A 23,786-nucleotide genomic window follows, 5' to 3' on the forward strand; every position below is an offset into this window, starting at 1 on the left:
TAGTTAAAGGTTTTTTATATATGTATATGTATGTGTGGTGTATATATATAATTGTATATAAAATGCAGCATCTGTTTATCGTTCTTTTTTTGTCGTATACCATGCTGTTGCTTATCAAATTAAATAACACAATATTAAAAACTAACAATGCAGCTTGCTAATTTATTAAACGCGTCGCTATCATTTTCGTTTTATTTTCATATTCCTTTTTTTTTTGGCAAACTAAAAAAACATTTAACGAAAAGATATGCATAAGGACCATGTCAATCATGCCAATGGCACTGCGTACATACATATGTATATTTATGTACATACATATGTATTAACTTAAATTATATATACGTAAGTATGTGAATTATCATTATACTTGTAGTTAGTGCTTATAGTTCAACTAAATTCGTTAAGTTTTGAGAGTTTAGAAAATGAAAGACACTAGACATCTGGTCTGTATATTCGAAAAAGCTTTTCAATAATTAATTTTTTTTTGTATATATTTGCGTGTATTTGTTGTATATTTTTAACTGCTCCATATCAGTCTTCGTCAAAGATTTCGTGGCTTGTGAGAATAAATTGGCTCATAAATTGCATAAATATTACATATTCATACATATATAAATATGTATGCATAGTTTTTTGTATAAAAAATCTACATAAAATGCTATAAAATTGGATTTTCAATTGTTTGTGTATATTTTTAAAAAACGTTCTAAAAATGTATTGCGTGTACAAAAATTGTTCATGTTGCTTGCAATATTTGGCGATTGCATTTGTGTTTACTTTTGTTAAGCAGTGTGCAAAGTGTGTAAGAGTGTGATAATATATATTACAACAAAATTAATAACATAATAATAATAATAATAATCGATTATTAAAATAGGAAATGTACAATTTAATGTATTATGCTTTCATCATACAATTCATTAGCTTAACTAAAAGATGTAAAAATTGATAAAAATACAACTTAAAAACAAAATAGTGCCATCTCGGATGCAAAAAATAATTCCAATTTGGTTTAAAACTTACAATCGTTAAAAATATATATATAGTAATATATATGTATTTATATATGTATTTACAGACCATTAATTTAACAATTAAAATGTGATAAATACGCCGTGTAAACGCTTTTAAACCTATTCGCTATGCCATCAAATACATAAGTATAAAAACGCATTTCACAAATTTTGGCGATCGATTGAATATCATCTCAGTATTGAGATTCACAGAGAAAGGTAGTCGTAGTACCGGGAAATTTGAGATACAAACTTTTGGAATAGCATGCAAGACGAAAAAAACTATAAATCAAAAATATATAGTTAATGTATTCGAGTAAAAAGCACAAATATCGGGTTTTGGGAATGTGTATGTGTGTGTGTCTCTGCTACTGTATATATGTATGTATATATACATATGTGTGTGTGTATTTGTCCAAACAATTAAATCGCCCAATCACATATGCAGTATCTCATTCTAATACGTTTACACTTTTTTCGTTATTAATATAATTTTTCTTTTCTTTTTCATGTTTTTTGTAGTTTTTTTTTTTTTGCTTCAGTTTTGAATTTTGATTTTTGCCTTTGCCCTCAAATTAGCTGACCAATAATCTAGGCCAGTCTAGCAGTCCATCTCTTCCAGAGTGCGTGACAAGCGATGGTTGTCAATGCGTCGGCGTTGGGAGCGCCTCACAGCATCTGCTCGGCGATAGGGCTCGCTCTTGAGCCCCAGAAGAATGTCCTCCAATGCCCCATTGTAGACCTCATCCTGCTGCAACAGTTTCGTTTCGCGCACCGAATGCGCTTTGCTCTTCAGCTCATTGATGACGGCATCCTGCAAGGAGAGTGCGCAAGTTGTAGGCAACTGTTCGACAACAACGTACAGTGTGAAAACAAAAGAGAAAAGTTTCCGCATTAAACATTAGCCAGCACCAGAAACTATTAAAAGATTTTGCAGAAATTTATTAACGAATTTCATTTTTAAAGTAGATGCAAGTTTCAGGAATTAGTTCTTAGTCAGGAATACAGAATTTAGTGTAGGATTTGTGTTAGGCTTGGGTTAGTTGACATAAATGTAATATAAATATATAATTTGGAAAAATAAAATGAGCTAAATATGTTTTTTTTGTAAATTTTGGTAGCCAGCCAGACATTCCAAAATGAAAAAAATTGAATCATATTAATGTGCCAGCATTAAAATCCATCTATAAGTCTATTAGCTGTATCTGAATATCACATAAATGAAAATACACAAAAATACACAAACTTTACAAACATTATTTTTTTTTAAGACAAGAAAATGAAAAAAAAAGGCATTTTCAATTTTCATGCTTTAATCTGAAGCCTTTAAATCGTTAATCTATTTGCAATCCAATAAACTGAAGAATACATGCATTTCTACAAATTTGGGGATTTGGATTAAGAGACACTGAAGTGGAACGGGGATTAGGAGACAGGGGAAGGAAGGCGCCAATTCATTAGGGACAAGTTAGCAACAACGAAAAACACGCATCACACATACAAACACTCAAGCCAAGCGACTTACACTAGAATATATATTTTAAACACAAACAAGTTCCATCACATGCCGCCCCAAAGGTGTTTACGTGCTAGTGGATTGGTGGTATTTTGGTGGTGGTTGTGGTTGGTGGTTGTGGTGGTATTTTGGTCGTGATAATGTTGTTGGTAGTATAGGTTGAGGTGTTCTATTTTGTGATAGTTTTCTTTTATTTGGGTAGCTTAGCCCAAATTCATCGTGCACCAGCAACCAGTCTGCCCGCCCCCAAGAGAGAGAGAGTATTACTAGAGGATGTTAGCCAAATAACCAGAGTGCGTGCTAAGAAGTTGCGAGCCTTGCAGTTATGGTTTACATATGTAGGTGGGTGGTAGGTAGGCATAATTGGCAGTTAGGGAGACATATCCACAGTGCTATGCTGCCTGGCAAAGCTAAGCCGGCAATATATTTGTTGCTGGATAAATTAAAAGCATAACATGTTACATTTCCAGGATCAAAAGCAGATCAGAATCAGATCAGAGAACAGTATCGAATCTCATATGAATGACACAAACTTGAAGGAGTTGGCCGCCTTGCTGCCGGCCGTTAAGCTTCCACCCAGCCGTCCACTCACCTGTTGCTTCTTTTGATTGACCTTGTTGCGCATTATGACCTGATCGCTCTCCTTTTTCGCCTGCTCGAGGCGACGACGCTGCTCATTCTCCAAATCCAGTTGCTACACACAATAAATACAGTTCAGACAAGTTTATTTATTGAAAAACTTCGTCTCTCACCTTGAAGGCGCGTGTGAAGCGAACAATCAGTGCAAAAAAGGCAGCCGCATCTGCATTGCGAGATGAATCGCCAAAGTATTCGACGCACTCTTTGAACGCATCCTGCGCCAAACGCAAATCACTCTTGATCTTCTTCAGTTTGTCCTCGCTGTTGTTGAGGAAATCCCTCAGTATATGCGTCTGTGTGCCCTTCGCCCGCAACTCGGCCTCCTTGCGCACCAACTCCATGCCCTTATCCAGCTCCTGCACATCGGCCACAACATTCTCCAGCGCCACAGAGGCCGCCTTATCAGTGCCATAGAGCTCGCACTCGAAGTTCAACAGCTCTGGGAATTTGGCCCTAATGGTGGCCACAATGTAGTTGAGCAACGTGGAACGCTTGTCCGATGACTTGGTGTCAATCAGTGTGTCCAGCGATTGCAGCTTGAAGCCGTAGGCTGGACCGCGTTTGTTGCTATTCAAATAGTTGCCAAAGGCCAGCACTATTTCCAGCACAGCCTTGAACTTTCTGGACTGCTTCAGCGAATTCGATGCGCTGGCAATCGATTGCACTTGCTAAGAGGACAGAAAGAGATTAGTTATTAATTCAATTAATTGAATACTCTTCATTACACTTACCGGACTAATGAGGTGAACGCTGTCGACGAAGTTGCCCATGTAATTCATAATGGCCAGCTTGGATGAGGTGCGTTCGACGCGTGACAATTGCAACATGAACTTGTCCTCCTCGGTGAGCAGATTCTGATCCTTGCGCTCGATGATGTACTCCTTGTAGACCTTGACTTCCGCATCGGTGGGCACCATCTTCTGCAGTAGCTCCACATTCTCCAGCGACAACTTCTTCAAATCCAAACTGTGTATTGCGGCAATCACATCGTCAATGGGCATGCCCAGTTTACGACGAGAGATTGCTGTGAAAGAGAAGACAAATAAATTAGTACATGAATTTGATTTTATGCTAGTCTTTGGCTCACCTATGTTTCTCAATCTCGTGTGCTCCAGCAGCGACACATTATCGGGCTTCTTGAAGCGTTTGCTGGGATAGCAGGAGAGCGTGCCATCCACCTCGCTGCCATTGCTGCCATTGGACAGCGCACCGCCGATGCCAATCTTGAAGCGCTCCTCAAACTCATTGAAGTCGATTTGCTTGTAGATCTTCTCATCATCCAGCTCATTGAAGATTGTGCCACGCACCTAAAAAGTAAAGAAAATTGTAACTGAATGTCATTTAAACATTTAACATTAAGTAAAGCTCACCTGGTTGGGCTTCAGTGCTATCCAGTTGAGCGTGGGGAGCTTGTACTTCGTTGGCACCTTGCGCTTGATGGTCATGGCACCATCTGGAGCAGGCATAAAGCCAGCAACTGGCGGCGGAGGTGGCTGGAAGGAGCTGAGCATGGGCGGAGCATGCGGTGGCGAGGGAACTGTCGAGGTGACGCTGCCATTGGGACTGCCCAACGGACTCAGGCCCGGCATCATGGGCGGCGGTGGCGGTGCAGGTGGCGCTGGTGGTGGAGGCGGCGGTGGTGCAGCTGCCGCTGCTGCAGGCAAAGCTGGTGGCGGCGGCGGTGGCAGCGGTGATGAGGCTCCGCCATGTGTGGTTGTGCCTGTTAACAGGCTGCCATTGACCAGTGAACCGTCGCCGCTGGACGCGGAACGTGGCAGGGAACGTGACAGCGTTTGCAATTCCAGATTCTTGTTGTGCAACAGCGTGTCGCGCTTCTTGAGCTCCTGCTCGTTCTGCTGCAGCATGCGCTGCAGGGCATTCAACTGCTCCTCCAGCTGCAGTCGCATCACAGCCAGCTGCTCCTGTTCCGCCTTCAGCGTCAGGTTCTCCGTCTCCAGCTCGGCGTATTTGTACAGAAACTCGGAATTGCGATCAATCTCACGTTCCAGCTGATCCTCCAGCTCCTGCACCCGCTCCAATGCCGATGTCTTTGTCTCCGAATCCTCCATCAAGGCGGCCACATCGAACACGTTGTCCAAATACGCAGAGATTTGCACCTTCAGCTCCTCCGACTCGGTCATGCGTATCTTCTCCAGATACGTGTCCAGTCCCAGGGCAGTGAACTCGTACTGCAAGTGGACGCGATAGTTCATGTCCTCCACCGAGTGGACCACAATATTCATGAACTGCATGCAGGCGACCATAAAGTCAATGTTGAAGGCCTCAAAGTTCATAAAGTACTCCATGAGCGTTTGGAAGCGTCTCTTCTCCTGGCACACATCCTTAAAGTTGTCAAACGAGCCCAAGATGATCTCGTGCCCACCCTTGACTAAACAGATCGCCGCTAGCAGCTCCAGGACCAAAGCCTTGGTGCGCAATGATTTGTGTATGAGACTGAGAGCAATGCAATTGATGGCCTCGCGATGCTGGATTACCATATTGAAGCCATACTTGTTGTTCATGATGGCACGCAGGCACATGATCGACACATGAATGTCATCGGTGGCAGCGCCCATGTTCAGTTTGGCGATGTGCCGGGAGCGACGCTTGAGGCTGGGACTGTCGAGCACCTCGGCAATCGTGGGACGTACAAAGCTGTACGAGAATTGCGAGTGATTGCCATGACTGGCCGATGACATATGGCGCGACACATCGCCATTGGTTAGACTCACATTGCCGGCCCCCACACCGCCCGGACTCATCGAACTGTTGCCCAGACCCACCTCGCTGGCATCGAGCATCCCATTGGGATGCATCAGACGCTCGTCGGACTCGCTGAGGGCGTCCTGTAAGCGTTGCTCGTGTCGCATCATCTGCAGCCGAAAGCTGAGATAATCAACGAGCGCATCGAGTCCCTGATTGGCATCGTCGAGGAACTCTTTCACCCACTCGATGTGATTGGTGCGCAGCGAGATCTCTAGATCACGCAGCACCTGTGTGGATGTCGATTCGCCAACCATTTTGCGTTTCTGACAAAGAAAGTAGAACAGATACAGCTGTAAGTGTAAGAGAGAAGAGAGAGAGAGAGAGAGAGAAGAAAGTGTCGGGAATGGGAAACAAATGAGTGCAGGGATTAAACACATAATGAATGATTGTGGTTTTCGATTGATTGATTGATGAGATAGAGGGAAAAGTTGGAAGGAGAGTGGGAAGGATTCGGGTGTTTTGTGTGTGTGTATGTGGTGTTGTTGTCAGTGTTGTGAGTAGAGAAATTGAAATTTACACATTAATATTGGAACAAACACATATAGATTTTATATGATTAAAGATTCAGTTTCAGATTCAGATTGAGAGTTTGAGATTGAGGTTTTCTTTAGTCGGTTAACGGTTAAGGGAATGGCGTCGCTTCGCTGCAACAAACGCACCACACATTAAACTAAGAGACAACTACGATAGACATAGGACAACTACACTACATAGGACAGAGTCACAGAGTTCACAGTTCACATTTAGCTACAAGACTACAGCACAACTTACCCGATGACTACGCGACGCCTTTGGGTCCAAATAGGTGCGCAGTTTGCTCAAGTAATGGGAGGGCGGATCCTTTGCCTGCACCATTTCCTGGAAGTAAATAATTGAAAAAATAAATAATGTATAGCTGACTAAGAGATACTCTTATACTATTGTTATTTGAGTTGCCTAAACTTCAAGGTTTCCTTTCTATACACATTAGAAAAGTCAAGAAAGTAATAAATTAATAGTATAAATGGTAAAACAAATCTGTTCTTAATGAAGGCAAAACAGTGTGGTGCAAGTTCACCAAATTAACACAATATAGTATACCACAATGAATATTTGGTATATTAATATAACAAATGGTTAAAAAAATGATTATAGCTTTATTTTTAATAGTCTCTGAGATTATAAGGTGTTGATACGGTTATATAAATAACGATTATGCAACAGAATACATGATGAAAGATTACAGAATTGAAATCAAATATGTATAATTTGTAATAACAACTATTAATAGTATTATTTTATTCCCTTTTTGTTTAAGGACCAATAATTTCTGGGTAAAGCGACAGTCAATAGAACATTTTAATCATTTACTTTTAACTTGTTTTATTATTTTTATTTTTTATTATGTGTTTTATTTCCATTTTTATTAGTTTTATTTTTTTCCCATTTTAGTAAGTTTTCTAGTTTTATTTTTTCCATTGAAACTTCATATTTTTATTTAGTTTTCTTTATATTTTTAGTAAGATAACTTTGCATAAATATATAAGGAAACATTTCTAATAAAAAAAGATTGCAACTCTGAAAAACCTTCTTTCACACAGCGACTGCAACTTTTACAAATCAATATATGTTATGCATAATGCTTGCATGTCGTTAGAAAAATGCAGTCAACTTCTTCGGTTGCCAGACATAATAATAGTAAGTATATTTTTCTATTACCGAGGAAGTGAGCGCATGGTTGTTATGAGTTATTTCAGCTCAAACTAACATAATGTCTGCTATTAATTGAACACGGTAGCTGGCGCAATGCGCATTATAGTATATTTTAGAGTCGAAAAAAAAATAAGAAAAAAACAAAGAAGTGAGGAGGAAAAAATAAGCAAGTATTGAGCGCGGGCCAAATGGAAATACCTCCTCATGCATTAACACTAACTTAGCGGCTTTTACTTTTGTTTTGGCTGCTTTGGTAGTTTTTGGTGTTTGTGCCTCGCCAACTGCATATTTGTGTACAATGTTTACGGTTTATAGCTCTGGGTGTCTCCTCCCCCTCCTCCTCCTCTGCCTCCCTGCTGTTCCTCTGTCTTGCGACGATCATATAAGCATCGATAGCTTGCCTAACTTTTAAACATTTTTAAGCATGAAGCGTGGTATACTTGTTTTTGGCTTTTTACTATGCCAACAACAACAAAAGGCAACAGCAACGCATGACTACAACTGAAACTATGTGTGGGTTTTTGGTTGCCTGTGCAACTCACAGCAACTCGAAGGAAAACCAGTTTCATTCTTTTCCTAGTCGAACACACAAAATAGAAAAACAGCAAGCAGAAAGAAAGAGAGAGAGAAAGAGCGAGCGAGAGCAAAACAAAGAGAGATATACATATATTTAAAGCATGGAGCATGGGGCGTCCAAGCGGCTCCAGCGATTAAAAACTGCAATTTATCGCAGTCATAATAATTTGCATTTTGTCACTGTGAGGAGGCAGCACCACCGCACCACCGCACTACCGCAGCACCGCAGCACCACAGCAACAACTACAGCGACTGCACCAGCAACGTCAACAGGCCGTGTGAGTGGTGCTGAAGTGCAGTCGAGTGCTTTTGGATTTGCCAATGTTGTTGTCGTCGTCGCTGGGATTGGCATCAACAGCACAACAGCCAGAGCTAAAAGCCACCAGAACAAGAGAGAGAAAGAGAGATGGAAAAAGAAAGAGAGCAAGCTAGCGCGACAGAGCGAGAGAAGTCCTCTTGTCCATTGTTTGTGGGCTGCGTTTTCATTCAAGAAGTGCCTGAATTTATGGAAAACAGGTCTGTTGGCATGCAGGCGGTTAAGGAACCGCCAACAGAGAATGTCTTAATACCCTGCAACCAGATTTCAACGGGCAATGTCGAACACTATGAATAAGAAAATAAAAATAACTACAAAAACAAAGAACAATTAATTTCGAAAGGTATTACCTTGTATCTATTTTTAAATTAAGTAATTAACGCCGAGTGAGTTACTATAAAATATATATTTTATGTAAGATATAATTCATGAATTGCTGTTACCTTCATTACAAATATCTTTAAGCTCTCAATTTATAGTTATATTAAACTTATCAATCTTATTTAGGCACTATTTATATGTAAGTATCTTTAAGCTTTTAAATTATATTTATAGCTTCTATATCTTAAATTATCAGTTTTAGTTTGGAAAATGCAATCAAGTTTTCATTCTATTTATTTCATATTCCTAAGTGTTGCTTTTAGGTTATGTATTTCTCATAATATATAATCTTATACTTATTCTATATAAGATGGGATGTGTGTAATTGTAAATCCCATTTATTTTTAAGTTTTGTATTTCTAGGGGACTTTAAATTCCTTTTATTTTTATTAAATTCTGTATTTCTAGGTATATTCCATCTTATTCAGAATAAATTGAAGATTATATATTAAATATTAATATTTTATATTACTATATTTCCATCTGTTACTATTTGCATTTCTAGCTACATCCAATGTTATTCTTATTTGGATCATCAACTTTTAATTGGAATATTATTCGCATAACTATTATTATGCTTTGACTTATCAACAATGAATGCGCATGCAAATATTTGAAGCTTGTGCTGATTAATTCACTTCGCTTGTAGAGGATATCTGTGGGCAGTGCATCCTCAAACACGACTGCATAGCTGCATAAATCGTGTGTTGGTTGTGCTACTCCAACGCCAAATGCACGCGAATATTTTCTAGGCGCAGCTCTTGAAAATTCAGTGACCCAGTTTAATGCGCTGGCCAGACCCCAACCTCAGTATCAGCCTCAGCCTCAGCCTCTGTCATAGCTTTAGTCAAATCGAACCACGCTCTGTCGCACACGTTAATAGTTTTGTCATAACTCCAGTTGCAGCCCCTCTCCATCAAAAAGAGAACACGCAATGTGAATTTGTAGACATGAACCAAACACATGTCTGTCTGTCTGACTGACTGTCTATATATTCCATATAATCGCCTGCGCCTCTCTTCGCATCCGCTCTCAATGTTCAGGGCAATCATTAATACTGAATATGTTATACTTTTAATGCCCCATTGTGGGGAATTGTTCCAACGCCATTTGGATTCAACAAGCACCGAAAATTGTTTTGAAATTGGATTCATTTTGCATCAAACGCGACAACGACAATGACAATAACAAATAAAATAAAACAAAATAACCAAACGTCGAGCACGCACTGAATAATGATATATACCAAGCAAATATATCAACACATACGACGAGAGAGACAGAGAGAGCGAGGGGGGAAGAGATGTAGAGTCTCTTCTAACACGAAGTTCATGCGAGTTCAAATTCAAGATAAATTGCACACAGATACGAACGAACAGCAATCCCATTTCCAAGTGCAGGGGCCAGCAACAACTTTCTCAGGTGTCAGCTGTGCGAGAGATCATTATAAATGATCATCTTATAATGTGTCTCGACTTGAATTAGAATGAGAACAGTTGACAAATGAAGTCTGGAATTTCTGCAGTTGCCAAAGAGATCGTCGCATGTCTTCAAAAGTTCATGTTAATTTCTTCATTTGCTTTCTAATACACAAACGCTTTTATTAAAATGGAAATTTGGAATATTTGAATACTCTTTCGGAAGAAGTCTTAAGGTATGATATACACCTCAATCTATTTTTCTGTGATAAATCTTTGAATTCTTAAATCTAATACCCAATTTATCCCGATCTTAAGTCTCTTAATATCCGTTTTTATACCTAACACCTTTTTATACAGATCTTTTAAGTCTTTAATTCGATAGATTCCACTATTATATTACTTTCAAATAGCCACATAAAATATTACTTGACATTCAAGAAATAATCGTTAAACGTTTATAGCTTTTATTTGTTTCCTACATCATTTTCTACTTCATCAAATCAATCCATTAATTTCGCGTTATGTATGCCCGTGTAAACTTACATCGAATGAACTTCGAGTTGCTTTTATCTAGCGCACATGCAAGTTACAATTAAGGCACATGTCATTTGGCATAGTTAATTAGAGCTGAGCGACTTTGTCGGGTATCTTTAAGGTCAGAGTTCAAGGTGTCGAGCGAACGCAGCGACTAAACAGTTTTAGGCGTTGGCCCACAGCAACAACTATTAAACTAGAAAACTAGCTAAGGGGCAAGAGGGAAGCGGGAAGGAGGAAGTACTTTTAATCTGCGAAATTTGCGTTTTCGCCATAAACAGGAAGTTTCGGACGCCAACGATAATGATAAACACGCAGCCAACAAAAAATGTCGTGAGAGGGAAGAGAGGGAGACTAGTTTTATTTTTATTTTTTTTGGTGAGTTGACGCAGTTAAATTGTGAAATTTATGAAGTCTACTTACTTGATCGCATATCATGTCCCACTTCTTCTCGTCATCGTAATTACGCAAGAGCTTGGCTTTATCCGGCGGCAGATCCATTGAAGCCTGCAATTAAAAAGAGAAGAGAAGAGAGCGAGAGAGAAAAAAACCGGGTAAATAAATGTCACTTGGTAATGGGTATAACATTTAAAAGTCATTAGGCTATATGCTCATAAATCTAAAACAACGTAAATCCAAAATGTATACACACAATGTGATTGCAGTGGGAAAACTTGAGCATCTGTCAAAAATATTGTAGCTTAGAATTGCTTTGACAATCTCTTTAAGATTTCACAGCTTGATAATGAGATATTAACAAAGAGATTTAAGTGTAGAGTCAACTGCAACCTTAATGTTCTTTTGCACTGATTGATAGCATTTGATAAAGCCATTAATGTCATTGTGAACTATTCGACATTGTTCTTAAGCTAAATGAATCATAAAACGTATTTATTATTATCTTTAATGTTTATTTGCTTTTCTTCTCTTATCACAAGCATTTAATCTATTGCAAAAACTGAGTTTAGGAAGTTTTTCTTAGAATTCATTGCAGGTTGCTATAAATACCTCAGACATTCAATATATGTCAAGAATAAAACAATAAATACAGTCAATAAAGTAAAGACTTTTTAATGCGAATTTCAAGCGAAATGGAAACGCAGAACACATTAGTTAATAATGTGCACTTAAAAACCTGTTGAATTTTTCTACACTTATGATTAAAAAATACTTGAACTGAATGGGGTCTGTAACCTCAGTAAATATATAGGCAAACCCTAAATATTTCATGGCAATGGGACATAAAATAAAACGACACCTGAATATGCTGCACCTGTGCTACAAAAGCAACAAAATAAACAATAACAAACACATTCCGTTTATTTTGTATTTTTTTGCTAAAGCATCTGCTGCGGGCGATTTAACGATTTCGATTCACTCAATCAAGAAGATCAATCAGCAGACCAACGAGGGACAACTCCCCCAGCGAAGTGTAAAAGTATTTTACATACAACACATTCTATGGAGGAATGAAATCAGCAAATATATGCGTTACGTGACTTCAAATTGGGTGCAGCTGCAGGCGACTTCTAATTAGAGTGCCAACACATCCACAACACACAACTCAACACGAGATACAACAAACACACACACACACACACTACGCAGGAAAGGGTGTGGATGACCAGTCACAATAGAGGAGCCAGAGGGGGGAAGACGTTAATTTTGAAGAGGACGTTGATAAGAATGCCAAATAAATAAATAACATTTTAGACAAATTAAAACCACAAGCCAACAAAATCAAATAAAACGCGAGCTTCGAATTCTTTTCCAAAATATTTCTACACGACTGAAAGATACCTTCTTTTCTTTAATACTCAACCTAATGTTAATCAAAAGCTTTTGAAACTTGAGTGGAGGACATAACAAATAAAGATTAAATCGAGTCGCTTGTCAAAACGCATGTTGAACATTAATTCTTGACATTTTCGCATTTGTTTTCTCAAAGTTCAAACATTAATTTATCGTGTATACATAACGGTTCCATGTTGTCTGTCTGAACGTTTCCGTTTCCCTTTTCAAAGAATTCCTTTGCTAATATTTCAGCCAACACTTGGATTTGCAATATGTTTGCATTTTTTAGCAATGATTGAGCTTATTTATATCTTGTGTTCCAGCTAGTAAAAAATAAAACTGTTTACAGATACATTTCGCGTAGGAAAAATCATTAGATGAATCACGGCATGCGGTCTCGTATATAATGAGTTTATAAAGTGAGTATATCAACAGCTGAAGTGCTTAAAAATATCCCGTTGATTTCAGTAAAGAAAAACGTATGAATAAATTAAAAAGATAGTGAAATTGGTCATCAAATCTTTTTAACAAATTTTAACAAAATTATTCATTTTAATTTATTCGGAATTAAATTACAAACATATTTTATAGCGTCGCTTTCAATAAATACTCTTTTATTATGAAATGTCGTTTACAATAAAGAAAAACGCATGGCTAAATTAAAAGATAGTTCAATGTAAAACCCATTTTACGAAATTGAATAGAATTATTATTTTAAATTTATTCGGAATTAAAGAACAAAATATGTATATGTATTTTATATTTAAGAAATAGTTATAAATATTATTATTATCAATATTATCGTTAATAATCAAGGATTGAACGATTGAATAATGTAGAAGATAGTTCAATTGGTTATTAAAAGTAATTGTTCAAATTGGAATAAAATGATTAATGTAAATATTTGAAATTACTACATAAATTTCGAAATTTGTAAGTCACATTTAAAATTAAAATTTCTGTATAATTATTATGTCGTTATTTTTAAAATTTGTGGTTAAATTGCGGTTTAATAGCTGAGGCGTTTGAGTAACAAATTGGATGAGTCTATTCACGTGGATAAGCACAAACAATTGTCGCCGGCATCTAAATTGATTGTAGCAACAACATTGAAGACGACTTGGCTTAGTCATCTAAAACGCTGCAAAGGGGTTCCATAGGCTCTATAGGCATTATGCACACACACAGTCACACACTCACATACTCACACACACATTCGCAAAGACAGTCATTGAACAAAATTTTTAAAATGCGTATCCGGTGCGACGGTCAGGCGCACATGGATTATTATTATGTGTTGTTGACTAATTTATATAGACACAATTTTTGTATTTTGCCTGCTCTGGCATAAATACATATATAAAACACACACACACACAAACAGACAGAGAACGAGAGAGAATAAATGAGAGAGCGAGTCTTTTGTCATTATTATTCCATATATACAATCGTATTTTTTTTTTATTATTGTTTGCTGTTTAAAAAGCGCGTCGAGGCAAATCACTCAGCGTCAAGGGGCTCGAGTATAACAGACCGGCAAAAGGGGGTCTGTGGGGTGAGGTGAGGAAGGGAGTAGAAGAAGGGGAGGAGGGACAGAGTAGACTAGTAGTGTATGCGAAAGGTAACTGGGCGTCATGACATTGGACGACGATCGCCGATCGCCGCTGCAAGGGCAGCCCACAGCACTTCCATTTACTCACTTCATAAAAGGCAATAATGAATCAATAATAAAAAAAAAACATAACAAAGAAAAAAAGAAAAAAAAAGCGTTGCAATAATTTTCCATTTTCATTTGCATTATTTTATTGCTGCGAAATATATTTATTGTAAAATATTACATTAAACACGTTTCGCAAAACGACAACAAAACAAGCAAAAACAACATCAACGGCAGACAAAAAAAACTTTGTAAGAAAATTGCATGACAATGAAGTAATTGTTTGGCTTAATTAACACACAGTTAAAAGACTCGGAAGACTCGTGTAAATTCATAATAATTGACTGTGAAAAAAAATTGTGCGATGCGAAAAAAGCATTTAATTAGCATTTTGCCAACTGAAAGTAAATCAAAATGAGCAGCTTGATAAGTAAATAAATCGCAAGTGCAACATGCAATTTCAACACTTGATGCGTGCTGTGGGGAGATCGAGAAAAAACTGAGATGCGAAGCTCATAAGTTAAAGTTAAGCAAATAATAGTTAATATACATAATCGATAAGTCACTTATTGTTCTGAGCAATTTCTAATTTTTTAGCCAAAACTTTTTGTTTAATTTTTAATAATATTTTTACAAACAGTAAGCTTATTTTTGATGTTAAGTATATGAATGACAATAATTTAAAGATAAATATTAGTCAACATTAGTAATAGATCAGCTATTCATTCATACTTAGCAGCTAAATGTTGATATTTATTTATTTGAAATAATATTTACTAAATGTATGATACTAATAATCGATAAATTATTTCAAATATAAAATGCTCTTGGAAGTTGCTACTTTCTTGATGGAAGTATATGATTTATTTTAAAAAATACTAATTTACTAATAATACTTTAATAATTTTCAGCTTTCTTATTTCTCATACCTAGAATTACTTTTAAAAATTGAAATTTTCTAATAGTCCGCTCAAAATTTCATTAAATTACAACTCATTTTTTTCTAATTTATCATACCTAGTTTATAAAGAGATTCTTTAGAATAAAATCACCGCAATTTTACGAGCTATTACGCGAATTTCTAAACTGCAGTTGCAGAACAAAATGTTTCGATAATTGATGGGTGCTACATGACCCGTTTATGGGTCGGTCGTACTTCAGTTCACATTGAGTCTATCTCATCATGCGCAAAAGAACAGATGCATTCGAGTTTCTGTTCTTTTCTTTGCTTCTCCACATTCTCCACATTTTGCAAACCGCAAGAAGCGAATGGCCCCAAAGGGCCCGCCAAGGAAGTTGAAGCACAACGATAAACAAATGTACGCTCTATATGTAAAATAGATAAATACAAACACACACTCCGGTTGTGTGTTGTAATCGTTGTTTTAGTTTTGCGTTTTTTTTTTATTTTGCGCAGTTTTATTAGATAAAGCTCAAGCCGAGCGAAGTAAATGGACAAATGCTGACAAAGTCATCAAAGTGCTGAATGACTGACTACAAACAATGGGTATTAATTCAACAAAAAAAAACAAAACAACAACTGTTGTGGTTTTGCTGCATCTTCTTCTTTCTGCCAGCTTTTTTGGGTTGTTGTCAGACCTGCGGTTTCTGTCAGCCACTGAAAATGCCATTAAGAGCGACGACACACAGAGCCCCATTACGATAAACACATTCTAGACAAAGATGACTGAAACCCTCCCAATGATCATGATGATTAAACGAGTGAAAGTCATTTGTTGTTGCACTCCAGTTGTCGTTGTTGTGTGAAAGCTTGTAAATTAATGAGGATTTTATGTGGTTAGTCTAACGACACCCACAACAGACACCACATATGCATAAACCACAAGCAGAGAGTCAGACAGTCAGAGAGACAGAGAGACTGACAGACAGTCATGGCCATTAACTTAAGCCTATTTAAGTTTATGTACATTCAAAGGCAATCAAAATATTAAACCACTATTAATTATAATTAAGTCAACCACAGATTGTTTTCCCCATTGTGAAAGCTATAAAAATATTGCAGTTTCATCGGGTCCTATATTGTTTAGCATTTCCAAGTATTTAATATACCTTATGAAATAGAATTTAACCACAAATGTATACACAGCACAACATTTAATTTTATAAAGATTGCAAATCATTTCAAACTTAAACTATGAGCCTTATCAACTGAACCATTTATTGTATTTCCTTTTGTGGTTCTAACAAACTTAACAAAATCAATTCCGAATAAAGTTGAATAAGATTAAGATACTCAAGTTAAACAAACTATGATACATCCGGTAAAATAATTTCTAAGGAAAATACTTAAGAACTGTTAAGATTTATAGTACAGCAAATGTTTTATAAAGTGGACAATATATATGAACCAATACTCTACAGATTAAACGCGCAAAGTAAAGAATGATTCATTCATAAAATAAACTAAAATTTGTAATGGGTTTTGATGACTTCATTTAATTTCTATGAAAGGCAAACAATTTTCATTATGAACGCGTTCTGCATGCCAAAAGGGGAAATATAATATTGTAAATCGAAGAGACTGCGTTGACAGAAAGAGGCAAAGATTTTGTTTGCTCAGCTTGATGCTCAGTCAATTTGCAGTCTGCATCTGCAAGCGAAATGTTAAGTTCAATCAACCCACGCAGAGCATTGTGACGATGTTGCTGATGCTGATGCTCTTGTTGTTGTTGCTGCCTTTGCAGCTAACCGGAAACATCTGCACCAACTGCCTCCGATTAGGCATAAAACGCAAATTATTAGCGGCAAAAGAGAAAAAATTACTTACGACTATTTATAGCCATGAATGAGGCACAACAATTGCTCTCAATTGAAGGCACGGACACAACAGGGGCAAGGGCAGAGAATCAGACGTCAAGTCAACTAAACAGCTCCTAAATAAAAAGTAAACATAAATTAGCCTAAGCCTTTTGGCCTGGCCCGCTGGCCCGGCTTGATGTGGCCAGCTCAGACGCGACGAGGCCAAAACGCTACCGAAATGACAATACACATTTTGAGTAGTACAACAAAAGAGCAGAAAAACAACAAGAGTAAACAAAAAAAAGTAGTCAAACAGTTTTCAGTGCCAAAAAAAGAGGCAAACAAAATAAACAAGAATAATCAACAAGTGTTATCTATGGCAAATTGAAGTCTGAATACCCTTGAAGCCCGAAAACATCCATAAGCGATAAAAACAAGAGATCTATAACAATATTTTAACAGCTACCGAGATAAAGAGAGGAAAAAGATATCTGCTTTAGAATATCATACCTTGGGATCAGAAGAATAGAAAATAATAGAATATAGTTTCCCAGAAACAAATATAATATCATACTTTTATAATTTCAATTTCAGGTTGAAGGCCTGAGCTGATATACATTTGAAAAAGAAAGAAAAATACAATATATTGCAATTTTATTTATATTCCCCACTCTATAATTATACAAAAATAAATAAATTGCAATCAAGTTGAAATCTGTCGATTTTCTTCCGACTATATTCTCTTTTTCACTCTTTCAATGAAACTCATAAAAATAAATTCAACACTTATATCTTGAAATATGTATTATTATCAATATTCGTAACTCTTTCAACACAAATCTGAATAAATGTGTCTTATCTGCAAATCGAGCGAGACATTCGATGCCACACATATGGTAATTCACCTATATACAAATTGAAATGATGTTGCATGCAACTTGACAAAATAATAATGCTCCATTCGGACGATAGGGAACGGGTCTAAAACAAGCGTAAAGTGTAAAGAAAGAACTCGTTGAGTTGCGTTTCATATTACAGCACAATATTTAAGACGGGGAAACGGCGAACGATGTTGATAAGTGAGAACTTGAGTTGAGCGCATATAAATATAAAGATTTCGTGTATTCTTTATATTTGTATAAGTGTGTATAAGTGTATTTATAACCAAATCGGGTGAGAAATACCGATAAGCTAGGCCCCAACAGCAACGGCAGCTGAATGGAATGAGTCAGCATTGTGGGAAAGAGAACGACGACAATCGATCAATTTGCTTTTATTTGCCTTTTGCATGCGGCAGCTTCGGATTGAGATTTGGATTTGAAATGGTTTTGGGATTGGAAATGGGATTGGGATTGTGTCACTCTTATTTGTTGTATTTTTATGTGTCTCATTTTATTGTCTCTTTTTTGGCAATAATCAAGCGCGCGCCCATTGTTTAATTAAGTTCGACTTTGTTGCCTGGGGTGCTCTGGAGCAGCACTTCACCATGGATGACAAACAGAACAGAACGCCGCCAGAGCGTGGTGCAGCGAAAGCGAGATAGCAACATCGACGCAGAACACACACAAATGAGACAATACCCAGTGGAACTTTGGGGCATGCCAAGTCATATGAAAATCACAATACTTTCAACACTAAGAACTGCACAGACAAATCAATTGTTTACGCTTAACTACGACTTTGATTTCATGCAAATAAACATTGTTTGATAAATTGTTTCTATTTATTTAACTAACCTCTAATCGATTGATTGATTTTACTTAATTTAATTTACTTAAATTGGTTTATTTGTGTCAATATATCAAAAAACGTTTTCTAATTATGCACTTAATTATATATTGTCAAGAATCTAATAAATAAATAATAAACTCTCTTTAATTTACTTTAACATGCCAAGCATTACGATAATCACAAAACTATCCACACTTAAAACTTCACAGAAAATGTAATTATTTTTGTTTAGACATGAATTTGATTCAATTCAAATGAATTTTTGATAAATTTGTAATATTTTTTAAATTGTTTTTTATATACAAGACAAATTTACTAACAATTTATTGCATTTCTAATTTTTCTTTTTTGTAAAATGTGATGCAGCTCGAAATTAAATTAGAATTTAATTCCTAATTATCAATTAGAAAACCAAAAGTTTTCCAGTTCACTTCCTGAACTCTAAATAAACAATTTTTGGCAAGCTAAATGAAAAACTCTTTGTTATTGCCAAAAAGCATTTGCATATCAACAAAAAATTGTGTATAATATAAACACTTAACAGGTTCTATTATTTCATTCATCTAAATGCAAATTTGGCCAAGTTTTCGGTCAAAATCTCCTAACAAAAATAAACATTTGTGCGTCAAAGAAATACTCTTCAATTTGCAGACTCTCATTTGTACTACAATGAAACTTGTGTCGTAATTTAAGAATCATAAATATAGAAAGAGTTGTACACTTTTTAATTTAATCACTTAACGGGTTCATTAATTCAAAATGTACAATAATTCTCATTTTTACCAAGACAAATACGTAAGTAGTAATTTCAGAACTTGTAATATGCTTAGGGTTGAAATACAAAATATCTAAAAATAGCCAACTGTAGATCTAATAAAGAGTCAGCTGATGCTGAACTCTCATGAAGATATCACTGCAAAATGCAGCGTAAAAGATGTCAAGGAGTTCAGCTGGGGTTATCGACTCACACAAACACACACACACACACACTCTCGCACGACACACACACAAACAATTACACGCACACTTTCGAGAGATGAGATGAGCTCATCAATCAGCCGCGCATGCAAGAGTTAGAGAGAGATGGGCACTGACAATGCATTGAGGGTGGATCGCAGAGATAGGGGCCAACTACAGATATACTTTATATATATGGTTGTATATACTAATTATCCTTCTTTGGGTAGTTGAACTTACCAAGACTTTGGCGAAACGTCGATCCAGCTCATCGGTGGTGGGCATCGGTTGTTGGCTGCGACTGCGGACACTTGGTTGCCGCACATGATGATACTGCGAACTGGAGCCGATGTCGTAGCGAAGATCCTGCTTCTGCAGTGTGCCACCAATTGAGGAGCCATGGTGACCATTTCTCAGCTGTGGATGCTGCTGCTGCTGCTCATCACGATCGCGATCGCGATCCAGATCGTTGATCATGGTGCGTGATTTGACGGCTCCCATGATGGTGGCAAAGCGGCTGCTGGTTGTTGTTGTTGCCGATGCAGTTGCTCCGTGATTTGAAGAGCTCGTTGATGTTATTGCGGTGCACCAGCCGCCGCCTGCAGCAGCAGCACCACCGCCACCGCTTCTAGCTCTGCCTCCGCCTCCGCCACCGCCACCGTCGTCGCGGTCGTCGCCGGCTTCGATGCTCGCCGCCGCAGTTAGCGCTGTGCTAAGGGACGTTGATACCGCGCCCCATACAGTGCGGCAAAGGGCACGAGTGCGTTCGGGGCAACTTGACAGTTGCTCTTTGATTTCGTTGAAGATATCCAAAGCGATGTTGTTGCTGTTGTTCTGGCTGCTTTGCCTTGCCTTGTGCTTCGCTTTTAATTTCGATTTTATTGTCTGTATAAATTTGCCGAAAATATGTTTATTTCTTCTTTATGTATATATATTTGAAATATATATATATTTTTTTGTAATTTGTTAGTGTGTTTGGCCAAGAGTTGTAAATATTTTTTTTTATTGAACTTTGGCGAAAAAGTTGCTGTGTTGTTGTTTTATTTCCCTTTTTGGTTTTGCCAATGCAAGCACTTCTTAACTGCAATATTATTTACATAAATGTAGTTGTGTGCGAGACACACACGCATACATTTACACGCCCTAAAAGAATTTTGTTCGAAGCACAAATGACGCAAAGTGAGTAATATGCTTGTTGTTGTTGCTGCGGCTGCGGCTGCTGCTACTTCTTATGTGCAACTGAACAAACACATATACACTCGCACACACAGACGAGACACACGCATTCACAGTCACACTAACACAATCACAAACACAATCGCACACACACACTCACAATCACATTCACTGGAGCACACAGACAAAGCGCAGATTTCAATAGAACGCGAACGCTCCTGAAAGCGTCAATTTTGTACGGTGTGGCTTTTAAGTCGAGCTTTATAATGCTCAATCGTATTGGCTTTGCCAAATGCGTTTTAATATTTATTTAATTCTTTTTTATATTCAACTCTGCATCTTAATTACTCTTAAGATTCGAACGCGAAATTCCACTGCAATTGTTTAAAAATGCACTTTGCATTCGACGGCGCGACTAAACAGCGACTTGACAACCTCTTCGTTTGTCGAGTTTTCGAACGAGACTGATTGGTGGTGTGACCGAGCTGTCTGTAGCAATAAAATACCGTTAAAATAAAATATATGTATGTATTGTATTGCACGTTTTGTCACGAGAAATATATGTTGTGTGTTTTTACAAACTTGTTTTCGTAATTTGTTTAATCGAGATGGCAATTTGTTTCTGAAGGAATACTAAAAGCTACAATATGCTTTTCTAAAACCTCATTAATAGGCGGTATTCTTTTGCTGATCGATAAGTTTCCTGTATGCAGTAATTAGAACCGTGCAACAGCTGATCGAATACTCTGCAGCCCTGATATTCTCCATTGAGAAAAATGATATGCTCTCATTTACTAAATTTGCTATATTTGCTGGATTAAGATAATAATTTAAATATTATAAATTTATTTTAATTGTTCTTATAAATATAATTTTCAAATGCACCTTTAGAATATATTTTTTAAGTTGTCTGTAATTAACGAAAACGGTATATTTTGGTTTTCCATTTGCAGCCACACTGCAAAGAATCTGTTGTACTTTTTTGTTTACACTCTACAATTCTTGATAATCGTAATAATAACAATGAGTGCACCACGAAAAAACACAAACTACTTTTCGCCCTACTCTCAGCATGTGGGTCAATATCCTTCGCAGACATCGGACTACAGGACACAGCACACTGGCGGCCTGCAACAACCGCACGAAAGAGAACAAAACAGGCCACAAGGAACTCCGCATTTCTATCAAAGCAGAACGCCGCAGCAACAACAACAACAATGTGGTTTCTACGAGGATCGACAGAGCTCCCCGCATTTTTATCGTAATAAAACACCTTACCAGCAACAAGGTAGAAATTTCGGGCAACGCGGTGGAAGACGCGGATTTCATCAGCAAAATCATCAACAGAGGCAATTTAATAATGGAAGGAGCACGAGTACGGACACCTTTTCGCAGTATTTTCACAGCTCGATGCTGGAGGATCCGTGGCATGATTTGATGGAGCGACACAATGCGATACACGGCAGTGTCATCAATGAGGCGCCAAAGACAAAAGAAACAGTAGATACGTAGTTTCAACATTTTATACATTTATGCAACTGTCTCTTTTTCTCTTATAAAACTCAATGGGTAAACCTTACAATACTAAAGTGCGATTCGTGTGTGTTTCTTGGGGATCTGTCAGTGGTGCTTCTGCCGCTTCTCCAGATACTTTTCCCAGTCGGCGGCAATAAGATTATAGATGCTCATGGCGGCCCGTGCATCCTCCACTGAGTTGTGCTCACCAGTCTGAATTTCCTTGCCCAGAACGGCCATCGTAAGACGCTTCAGACTAGGTGTGTGGCCATTGGAGACCACTTTGCAGAGCGGTTTATAGACGGATGTGTCGCGGATGTGCGCCTTAGGATGCTTAATTCCCAGAGCGGCGAGATCGTTACGCAGCGCATGACCCACGAGCACTTTGCCCTGCAGCAGCTTCACCACCTCGGCCTGCACATCTTTGAAGTCCTCGCCATTCTCGATGTCTTCTGGTCGAATGCCTGAAATGCTGGTGCGATAATCCACGACGGGTTGGCGTGGCTTCACATGCTTGTCCAGCAACACTTCACCCACCTTGTTTACAATGGAGACGCGGGCCAGCATCGCATCCTGGCCGTTGTGACCAACGCCAACCATCTCACAGTCCATGGCGAGGTAACGATTGCGTTGTGCTTTGCGCTTGAGACGATTTCGGGCCGATTTGGTTAATGTGGCATCCGTTTCGTGGGTACCAGCTGTTGACGTCGAGGCTGAACTTGATGCTGCTTGATTGTGATTTTCGTTGCCCATCGCCGCTTGCCAATTGGAGCCGGCAGCGCGTCTGTTTACATTTGCTTGCTGCACCTGCAAGCGTTCCATTGACGTTTGCAGCTTGCGCTGTCCGGGGGATGAATTCGTGTTTGTGTTCATTGCTTTGCGTTTGGGACTATTGTCTTCACTGCGTTTCATGACGACGTAGAGTTCATTGGTTCTTCTTGTGTCAGCGACAACTTTAAAACTCGCCACATCAATTAAAATTCGAATTGTGTACTTCCAGCTAAAACACAAACATGTGTTTTGACTATACGACGAATTGTATACTTCCAAACAGTGTGACCAGAAGTTTGATAGCAAAATGAACTAGTTAAACCGATAAATAAATTTAGGTAAACAATGCTAGTTTTATGGGAGCTCTCGGAGGAGAAGAAACTTGAAAGTCAGTCGAATATAACATTAACGTAACTTAAATGATTATTTATTGTGTACATCAACAAGTAAACACTAAAATATTACTTCGATTATTATTATTGTTATCGATGCAAATGTTAAGATGCTTTAACGGTTTACTAGTGATGTGACATGCTAACAGTTAACAGCTGATTCAAATGCTGAAGTTGTC

General features: G+C 37.8%; 3 protein-coding genes across 5 annotated transcripts; 1 reads left to right on the top strand and 2 right to left on the bottom strand.

Moving 5' to 3' along the window:
• Positions 1-81: 81 nt before the first annotated feature.
• LOC133843697 (formin-like protein) lies at positions 82-20,674 on the bottom strand. 3 transcript variants are annotated; one of them, XR_009894531.1, is made up of 10 exons: positions 19,994-20,402; positions 11,278-11,361; positions 6,706-6,792; positions 4,539-6,197; positions 4,256-4,475; positions 3,900-4,192; positions 3,282-3,836; positions 3,122-3,223; positions 2,539-2,962; positions 1,715-1,857 (listed from the first exon to the last, which is right to left on the bottom strand). XR_009894531.1 is itself a non-coding variant. In XM_062277348.1 (9 exons), the coding sequence occupies exons 1-9, from the start codon at positions 20,252-20,254 to the stop codon at positions 1,615-1,617; spliced, it is 3,531 nt and encodes a 1,176-aa protein (XP_062133332.1). In that variant the 5' UTR covers positions 20,255-20,674; the 3' UTR covers positions 82-1,614. The 3 variants fall into 3 exon arrangements, 2 of the variants coding, with proteins under 2 accessions (XP_062133332.1, XP_062133331.1); XM_062277348.1 differs by lacking the exon at positions 2,539-2,962 and having other exon boundaries at positions 82-1,857; positions 4,539-6,224; positions 19,994-20,674; XM_062277347.1 differs by lacking the exon at positions 2,539-2,962 and having other exon boundaries at positions 82-1,827.
• Positions 20,675-21,928: 1,254 nt separating this feature from the next.
• Positions 21,929-23,597, bottom strand: LOC133843701 (RNA exonuclease 4). The gene has a single exon (XM_062277352.1). It carries the CDS (start codon positions 23,354-23,356, stop codon positions 22,550-22,552), a length of 807 nt encoding a protein of 268 aa, XP_062133336.1. The 5' UTR covers positions 23,357-23,597; the 3' UTR covers positions 21,929-22,549.
• On the top strand, positions 21,953-22,518 carry LOC133843702 (GATA zinc finger domain-containing protein 10). The gene has a single exon (XM_062277353.1). The coding sequence runs from the start codon at positions 21,953-21,955 to the stop codon at positions 22,439-22,441; it is 489 nt and encodes a 162-aa protein (XP_062133337.1). The 3' UTR covers positions 22,442-22,518.
• Positions 23,598-23,786: the final 189 nt, after the last annotated feature.

The sequence above is a fragment of the Drosophila sulfurigaster genome, chromosome 3 (genome assembly GCF_023558435.1).
Source record: "Drosophila sulfurigaster albostrigata strain 15112-1811.04 chromosome 3, ASM2355843v2, whole genome shotgun sequence".
Taxonomy (NCBI): domain Eukaryota; kingdom Metazoa; phylum Arthropoda; class Insecta; order Diptera; family Drosophilidae; genus Drosophila; species Drosophila sulfurigaster.

Excerpts from the sequence above, each read along its gene's own strand:
- LOC133843702 (XM_062277353.1), top strand. The coding sequence starts at position 21,953 with ATGAGTGCACCACGAAAAAACACAAACTACTTTTCGCCCTACTCTCAG.
- LOC133843697 (XM_062277348.1), bottom strand. The coding sequence starts at position 20,254 with ATGGGAGCCGTCAAATCACGCACCATGATCAACGATCTGGATCGCGAT. Across the intron at positions 4,193-4,255 it reads CACGAGATTGAGAAACATAG|CAATCTCTCGTCGTAAACTG; the intron begins GTGAGCCAAAGA and ends TCTCTTTCACAG. Across the intron at positions 1,858-3,121 it reads TCAATCAAAAGAAGCAACAG|TTGCCTACAACTTGCGCACT; the intron begins GTGAGTGGACGG and ends GTTGTCGAACAG.
- LOC133843701 (XM_062277352.1), bottom strand. The coding sequence starts at position 23,356 with ATGAAACGCAGTGAAGACAATAGTCCCAAACGCAAAGCAATGAACACA.